Here is a 9,047-nt window from a genome sequence, read left to right as displayed (position 1 = left end):
AGCTTATCTCTCCACGCTTCAGGCTCTCTGCCTTTATTCCTGATGAAGGGCTTTTGCCCGAAATGTCGATTTTGCTGCTCCTCGGATGCTGCCTGAACTGCTGTGCTCTTCCAGCACCACTAATCCAAAATCTGGTTTCCAGCATCTGCAGTCATTGTTTTTACCTAAAAAAGCATAATAAGCTACAAGTTGCCCTCAAATCCACACACCATCCTGAATTCAAATCATCTTCCTTCAATGTCGCTGGGTTAAAAATCTTGGGACATCTATCCCTAATAGTACTGAGGGTGCTCAAGCAGTCCAGATGCAAAAGCAGCAATTCCAAAGACAGGTTATCACCATCTTATCTCAGTCAATGAAATATAACATTACTAGCAAAGCCAGCAACACCCACATCCTGTGAAGGAATACCAAAAACATCTGGATGATACTTATTCCTATTCTGCTTCATGTTAGGACCCTCTGCTGTTCTGAAGTTCCTCGTTTTTGACGGCAACGTCTCTGCTGATTCCAACTGTCTTGTGTGATGATCCAAAATGTCCTTTTCAAAAGGAAACAATCCTGATGGTTCAACCTATTTACTGAACTTCTTCTGTTTGTCTTCTTTCTTCCAGAACAATGTTGTTTCCCTTAACCCTCATTTTCCACCCCTTTGCCTCATTTAACAGGCCTACATTTCAATACATATATTTCTCTGTTTTTTACATGATATTTTCACCAGTTGCAAAGTCTAAAGATATGGCTCCCCTTCATTCTCCACTTTCCAAAACAATCTGTTCCCCCATATATCCATACTTCACTCTTTGACCGAACTATCTATCCCAGCACCTTACAGCGTAAGGTCAGTGGTGGAACAATACCACCCAAGATTCCAAACAATCTCCAAAAACTAAGCCAGCACACAATCACCTCTCTCTTCGTCAACACTTCACTGTATCACAGAACCAAATACAGATTGGTTAAACATTTCAGTTCTGACTTGAAATTTCAATCCTAAGCTCTCCTGCAATGATCTTAGTTGCTGTCATACTCTTTCAACCTCGGTATCTTTTTTCCAAAAACGCAGAAATCCAAAAATATAATTAAATTTTATGGAAGAATACTGTGTTATTGTTGCCCTCTGGTATCAAATATTGACCATAATAATGCCGCACTTGACCTGTACCTTCAGTTTTCTCTCTGGTAGAAAATTCTGCAATGTTAAATATTGTTAAATAATAATAATGCTTTGCTTGAAGCTGTGTGGATGCACTGGCTTATCATGGCTCTATCATGGCTCATGACCACCATCTCAAGATTATTTTGGATGGTTAACAAATGGTAGCCCTGTGAAAAAAATAAATTTTAACAAGATGGATGCGCTGGATTTTCTGACAATCACACACTACAGGGATGCTTGGGAGTAGGATGGTTGCAAATGGAAATTGGAGGTATTTCTAACCGTTGCAACACTACACTGGCAAGGTGGTCTGTATATGTAGAATCATAGAATCTCTACAGTGTGGAAACAGGCCATCTGGCCCAACGGCTCCACACCAAACAGCATTCTACCCAGACCCATCCCCCTATCCTTGTATTTCCCATGACTAATCCACCTAGACTGCACATCCCTGAAATCTACGGGCAATTTAGCATGGGCAATCTGCCTAGCGTGCACATCTTTGGACTGTGGAAGGGAGCCGGAACAGCCGGCGGAAACCCCATGCAGACATGGCAAGAACGTGCAAATTCCACACAGACAGACACCCAAGAGTGGAATCGAACCCAGGCCTCTGGCGCTGTGGGGCAACAGTGCTAGCCACTAAACCACTGTGCTGCCCTAAAATCAATCATTTTATGGCTGCCTTTACCAAATCCAGTTTTGAATTTCAAAGTTACGAATGGAACTTAAATCCCACTGGATACCATGATAGGATTTGATCTCATGAAATCAGATCCTCTGGATTACAAGTTTGACGCCATTACCACTCTGCCACTACCCCACCTTTCCTGACCACCAATCAGGCACTAAAGCTTGCTGGTCCTTGTGATGCTTTGTCAATCCTCACACTGTACTTGCTATATTTCCCTCTCTCCTGTCAGCTTTTACTGTTCTCTTTGTTTTCTCATACCGATGTCATGTCTGACATATGTTGATCTCCAAAAGACACAGAATAGACCAGACAGACCCTTAATCATTCTCTACCATTGCACAAGGTTATGGTTGATCTGAGACTTCAGCATTGGTTGTTAACTTAAACATTTTACAATCACTTTTTCTGGCCCTCCGTTCCTTGCTTTTCTGATTGATTGATGGATTTATTTACTGTCAAGTGTACGAAGTGCATCTTTTCCCTTCCCCAGGTTTATTCCAGTTAAAATGCTATTCCTCAGTCATATCTTCATTTCTTTTTAAGTGTCCACACCAAAAACGTTTATCTCTCAGCACAGATGCTGCTCAAGATACTGCAGCAGTTTCTATTTCATTTCAGATTTACTGCAGCACAGAATTTTGACATTTGTCCATCTTGTTCGCCATTCCCCCGATTCCAAGTATTCAACACCGTGACTGAAGCTGCTAAGAGGAGAAAACTTTGTTTCTGATCTCTACAGCCTCACCTATGATCAGGTGAAATGGAAAAGCAAACCTGAATGAGAGGTCACTTCACTTTGAGCCTTTGTCATGGAGCGTTTTATCCAATTTGAAAACTGGCAGAACAAATGCAGCACACCTCAGTTTCCCCTTCAAAGCCCTGCAATGCTATGTTTTAAAAACTGTTTTCAATGTATTGCTCACCTTTAACATCTTCATCTTCAATAGTCGTGTTACTGCTGTCAGAAGACTCCTGCAAACAAAACAGAAAGAGTCTTACTTGCAATGTCACGTGTGTATTCATCACCTGAACTCTGAATTGACAGAACAAATACTGAACTCAGTGCAAAAAAGAAAAGCATTTATGTGAAAGCTTGAGTGAAACAGAACAGGAGAAAACATGATCATGAAGCAGAAAAGAATAAACCAGCTAGTTTTGATAATTTGAATCATGCATTTTTTTGAACACAAGTGTTCTATTTACTACCTCTGAATAATTTTAGTGAAGTGAAAAGGTAAGCGAGATTAGCAAAGAATTTAGATCTTCAACAAGTCACTTGTTTAGTGGATGTGGCTTCAACAGTAACTTGTTCTCAGAAAACCAACTTGAAGCAAGAGGGACAACAGGATCCAAGTGCATATTGAAATTGCCAGTGTGCCATCTGACAATTTTCATTTAACTAGTTCCGTACTATGCATTCTAGAGATCCCATTGTTCAAAGGGCTCTTGTTCAGGGAAGATTGTTAACAAGACAACTGTTCCAGTGGGAGCCACTGTGAATGCTAGTCAAGCATTTTAAGTTCTTGATAAAAGAGTGATACCTTTTAACGATTGCAGATTTAGTACCAGAGATTGCAAGAAGGAAAGCTGATGAATGTTAATGGCCAAAATGATCTGATTAGAGTGATAAGTTTTAAACTAACTTTATGATTGGTGAGAGGCCAAATCAATTTCGAACTCTATTTCAACATGATGCTGACAGTTCCTATCTATCACTGTTCTAACGCTGAATGTTTTGGGGTTTGTGCACTTCCAACATATTTATACTTATTTCAGATGTAAAGATTATATATCATTCCAAACGTTTTTTAAAAATGAAATCCTGGCATTATGCAATTTGGAAATTTTGAATGTTGTACCACAAGTTGTATTCAATGAGACCAGTGAGAAGCAGAATTCAAGATTCTAGCCACACATGATCGAGCTATTAGTTTGTACCTACTGTAGCTACAGCTCAAAACACAGAAATGTCATTGCGTATAAAACAAATGGGAAGCTCCATAATTTAGATCCAACAGGAACAAAACCTGTCAAGTGTTTTACAACTACAGGATATCATAGAAACTTTATCATCTCAATCAATGATGAAATAACTTTCTTTCAATTTTGCTTGAAATGCTACTGTATTTGCCTACAAACCAAACTGTCTGTGTTTCAGTTTGAGGTATGAGTGCAGATTAAAGATTTCACAACTGACAAATATGTAAGTGATGTTTGCCAACTGTATCCAAGGATGAAAAAGGAAATGAAACTCTTTGTTCGTGTATTAGGGAGAATCAAACCTGCAGTGCGCCAGAGGGCTGATGAAAGGACAAAATCTCACTCTTCAGTTTTAAGACTTACAATGTATGTCTAACCAGCTGCTACATGGGAGACCCTCAATATTTGTAACTCAAAAACACAAATCAGAACCTGGGAACTCTTGCTTAATAATAGGGATACATTTTCTATGACAGAACTTGACAAAGGAAGATTCCAAAGATGGGAAAGACTACAGCACAGACAGATGGTACCTTTATCCCATCCACAGGATTATGGATGACAGTAGTTTGTGGTTCCTAAAGAGAATGAAAGCAGATATAGAAAAGGAAATTTTAGTGTGGAGAAAAGAGGGTTTAAACTAAACAAAAAACAGAGAAGCAGAAACAATCGAGGAAAAAAGGCAAAAAGCAGAGAGAAGGGGGGGAAAGTTTGGCACGTTTCTCCTGTAGAATTTTAACAAAATAAACAAACAATCTCGAGTGGCTAGAAATGGAAAGAAGATGAAAAACTGCAAATTATGATTTGAATGGGTTGACTTTACTTCGCTGCTTAAACTGATTCTTGTTGTTAAGTTGCAAAATAAGAACTCAATATTCCCACAGCTGGGACCAAACAGCAGCTTGATTTGGATGTGAGAGTAGCTTTGAAGACTGATTTCAAGCAGTGCTAACATCCGTTTCACTCAGTGAGGATCGACAAACCCTACCTCACACTACCATCAGTCCCCAGTGCATCTCCCACATCAGGTACTGAAGTACAATGAGATAAATTATATTGTTTGAACAAAGAAAAACGAACCTGCACCAATTTACAGTCACTGAACACTCAGTGAACTTGAAGTTCATGCAAGGGGAGAAATTGGAGACTCCTGTGACACAGTGCTGGTGACCCTACCTCTGGGCCAGTAGCCTGGATTCAAGCCGCACCTGCCCCAGAGTTATGTTAGAACATATACCATTAGGTTGAATGATGCTTTTTGTCAGATAGACCAAAAGTGGGCATGAGAGCAAACACTGCATGAGAAATTTGGTGACTGGGAGAAAGATCCAGCTCAGAAATGCAACTTGGAGGGTTCGCATGTCTGGTTTCAATTTGGATAATTTAAACAGCTGCCCAGAAGGATGCCTCTTATACCTCCAGCAGTCGGTGGATGGGATGACTCGGATCTGTGACAAGCATCCTCTATGGGTTGGTTTATCCCTCACTAGAGAGGAACTTGGTACTCTCTGAATTCCATGAAGAAATAGGGAGGGTGGAAGGAAACAACTGGAGATAACAACCTTGATGATTTAAGAACCCACCAGACTAAGACACACCAGAAAGATGAGTACAGTTCATCTCGAAGTAGGACAAACTGGATGATGTTGCATCAACAGAGAGCCCATCGAGGGTCATTCCATGCCAAGTGCGGGACTGAGAAATGCACACTTGGTGATATATCTCCCTTGTGAAACTACCAAATGATTGTGGCACAGATCATGTCAATATCTGCTAATCACAGGATCAACAAATGGTGGAAATGTACACATTGCCATATTGCCCACTGACTAATTTACAGCTGTGTGGAACTGGATCAACCTGAGGATAAATTGTCTAATGGCTTAGTCTTAACTATTTCTGCCACAAATGTCCAATTTGACTGGAAATCCATTCTATTGGGATTAACCTGCAGTTTCTAGACATTCAATACCACATAAACTGTGACTGTCTTGGTCAGGGAGGCTGCTCTCAGGAAGTGGGGAGCCACACGGCACAGACAGATAATCCCCGAGCACTGATTGGGAACTGGATGGTGGGGTTGGCATACGTGCATGTACTGGGATTGGCAAGCACAGTTTGGAGGGATTACAAGAGCAGGGGATTTATGTGAAAAGAGCCACTGCCACTAAGAATGAATGTCTGAAAGATCTCCAGCTCTCCTGTCCTTTCGACCCTAACTGCATGATGACCTGACACAATCCATCTGAGTTTGAGGCTGAGGGTAGTCTAGCCAATTCACCAAAATCCCAATCATATCTTAAATCTTCAGCATATCTCCACAAGCAGGAGGATCTTGTGATTTGGTACAATGGAGAGATATGCTAGAACATTTCAGGCAGAAGTTGAGAGCCTTCGACATTGTAGAACTTTTGTGACATATATACTCGACCCAATGAGGACACTGCATCTCCCTGAAGTCAATGAGTGAACCAATGAGATTTTGACAATGATATGAAAGCTTCCCACATTATAGAGTTTAAAACTCTCGAACTGACATTTGAACCCCCAGAATCGGCCAGTAAGGTAACCAGCACCATACTGCACTTCTGATGACGTTTCACGCGGCTGGTGGGGTTCTTATGTTTTCAAGTCAGTGCTAAAGACTAAAACATATTTATTAACAAAACACAGCTCTGACCAATCAGGCAATGTGTAGCTGTTAAATGGCTCAAAACAACCCTCCCTTACATCCTAAACATTTGGGCCAAGTCTTAGCCATACACTGTGAATAACATTCATGAACATTTCAGAACTTATACATTGCCAAATGCTGGAAAAATCCCATCAAAGGACCAAAGCATCAATATGCATTAAACAAGAGCCAAGTAAAAACCCTGCCAATGTAAAGATTGGATTGTCAGTAGGCTTTGAACATTAAGGCAATAGTTATTTCATCTGCACTTCAGTTTCGTGCATTTTTGTTCTATTTATTTGGGGTCATCTCAGTTTTCTTGCTCTTAAGCATGGCCGTAGCTCTTTCTGCTCAATCCTCACTGCATCCAAGCACAAAGATGGAGGCCAAACTCTGGTTACTCTGGTTCTTTGTTTCACAACAACCTGAAAAGGGCATGTACAGAAAACTGCTCCTTCGACTGAGCCAAGTGTTCCATTCATTGCCAGAGAGTGTGATCAGAATTTTGTTTCAAATTTAGACAAAAGATTCACCTCCGATAATAACTGTCACTGCATGTCCTTTCCTACTGACATACCTGTTACATATTGCAGTCTTATCACAGTCATCAGCAAAAGGAAAAGTCAGAACAAGATAACAACAAGCCAACTAATACAGGAGGTATTAATGAAACATGGCTTTCTTTCATCGGGTGCATGCAATGTGGGCGCCAGATCCACGTAAATACTTAGCAACGAGCTCAAATAAACATCACTTAAAATGTTCACCGTTGAGCTTGGTTATGCCAGGCAGAGGGAAAAAAAAATCATCAAACCTATTTGGATTTTACTGCACGCAACAGTTCAAGTTTCTGGAAACTAAGCTATTAATTCAGGACACCCTGTGTCCCGCAGTACTGCATTTTGCAAAGTTGCGGGAAACTGTTTCCTCTCACAAGACAAAGGGAAAAATATCCGGGCTCCTTGAAGCAGGAAAAATAGGTACAGCTCCTTGAATTAACTATTAATAAGGACATAAACTTCTCCATACAATTCCCAAGTGTGGTCTCAAAATCAAGTTCTAGCCATGTTTCACCAATGTCTCTGGAAGAAGATGATGGTAGAAGAAGAAGAGAGCCAATACCAGTGCAGGGCAGGGAATGTTTCCTTTAGGACTGGTTACTACGTTGTTTTTGGTGCTGTTTATCTGAGGCTGTGCAGAAAACAACAGAGGATTTAGGTTGATTTCACGTCCACTTTTCACCTCCAAGCCCACCTGGGTCAGGAGATCAAACTGAGGTGGCAGATATTGAACTGTCTGAGGTACAGAATTACTTTGATCCACCCGTGAACATTGGCTTTACTACTGCTGGTTGGTTGGAACAGGTTCGCTTTCGTAGTTTATGAGTTGGCTTTGAAATGTGAGTCTCAAAAAGAGGGTACACAAATTTTAAGGATATTAATGCTACTACAGCTGTTAATTTGAGACTTATTTTACCTCCAATTGTGGGAGCTGTGTTTTCCCATTACAAAGTGTGTAGGTTCAATTAACACATCAAACAGTTCAATCTCTGTGGATAAGGAAAAGCAAGAGTTATGAACACCAAAATCAGTGACATGCCATTTCCAGTATTGCTTCACAATTCCTCATTTGCCAAATTTGACCAGTCAGAACTGTCAAACCCTATAAACTGAGTCAAAATGAATAGCAGTGATTTGATAAAGCTGCCAAGCAAAATCTCTTTTTTGCAATAACATGGACAAACAGAAATTTCTCATTTCCATACTTGCAGAAGACGAGCTTTTTATATACTTGCACATGGATAAACTTGATATCTAACATTTGGACGAAAATCAAGTCACCCAACGAAAGATAACAAATTTTACTTTTTATTTAAAATCTTTCTTGGATCAGTTTTTCCCAAAATGTGTATATGAAACCTCATTCCAAGACTGACAGAGAACTGGTACCTTTACAATTTTATATAACATTACCCACAGATAAGTGAATAGCTGAGTTAAGTTTTTCCAGATCCACTGGAAATGTTCCAACTGTAGACCTTTCTGCTGTGTGAGCTGGGCCAAACTCTCACCATTTATTAGGGCTCCACATTATTTCCAGCAAAAAACATGAACTGGCAGTACATTCCTTCTTAAGTTAGAATTTAGAGAATATTGTCTAAAGGCATCATTCTGTTTTTGATTTGCCTGGTGTTGATTGGTCTTTCATTAGTTAGGGGATTGGCACAACAGTTCATCCTCAAAAGGTATCTTGTCAACTGCCATTGCACAAGGATGAAAGGAGACTTTTGGTGCAAGGTATGGGCCAGATACAGCAGGAATGTATGCCAGGTTTTTCCATACAGGTCAGAAATAATCCATCAGTTGAGTGCAATGTTTTCAAATTTAATCCAATCCAAAGTTGCCTGTCAGATCAGTCTTAGTTGCATTATTCAGCACAACTCAGACCTTCTAGCTCCAATCCACAGATTTACCACAAAATTGACAGCCAAAACTATAACCTTTTCCAAAGATGTAACACTGACACACATAGTTTTTGGC

The 9,047-nt window shown here is 40.2% G+C and overlaps 1 protein-coding gene across 50 annotated transcripts in view; it reads right to left on the bottom strand.

The window, feature by feature from the left end:
- The window catches only part of LOC122543116 (calcium/calmodulin-dependent protein kinase type II subunit beta), a 265,513-nt gene that overhangs the window by 50,859 nt on the left and 205,607 nt on the right, over positions 1-9,047 (bottom strand). For 24 of the 50 annotated variants that reach the window (XM_043681394.1, XM_043681397.1, XM_043681395.1 and 21 more), the window contains 3 exons: positions 7,630-7,698; positions 4,367-4,411; positions 2,777-2,825 (listed from right to left, as the gene is read on the bottom strand). In XM_043681394.1, the coding sequence (XP_043537329.1) occupies positions 2,777-2,825; positions 4,367-4,411; positions 7,630-7,698 (163 nt within the window). The remainder of the gene's footprint in view (positions 1-2,776; positions 2,826-4,366; positions 4,412-7,629; positions 7,699-9,047) is intronic. The other 26 variants (XM_043681412.1, XM_043681418.1, XM_043681424.1 and 23 more) reach the window with 3 other exon arrangements.

Source organism: Chiloscyllium plagiosum, chromosome 42, assembly GCF_004010195.1.
Source record: "Chiloscyllium plagiosum isolate BGI_BamShark_2017 chromosome 42, ASM401019v2, whole genome shotgun sequence".
NCBI classification, from domain to species: domain Eukaryota; kingdom Metazoa; phylum Chordata; class Chondrichthyes; order Orectolobiformes; family Hemiscylliidae; genus Chiloscyllium; species Chiloscyllium plagiosum.
Note: the sequence above shows the minus strand (reverse complement) of the source record. Positions and strands in the feature narration are given on the sequence as shown.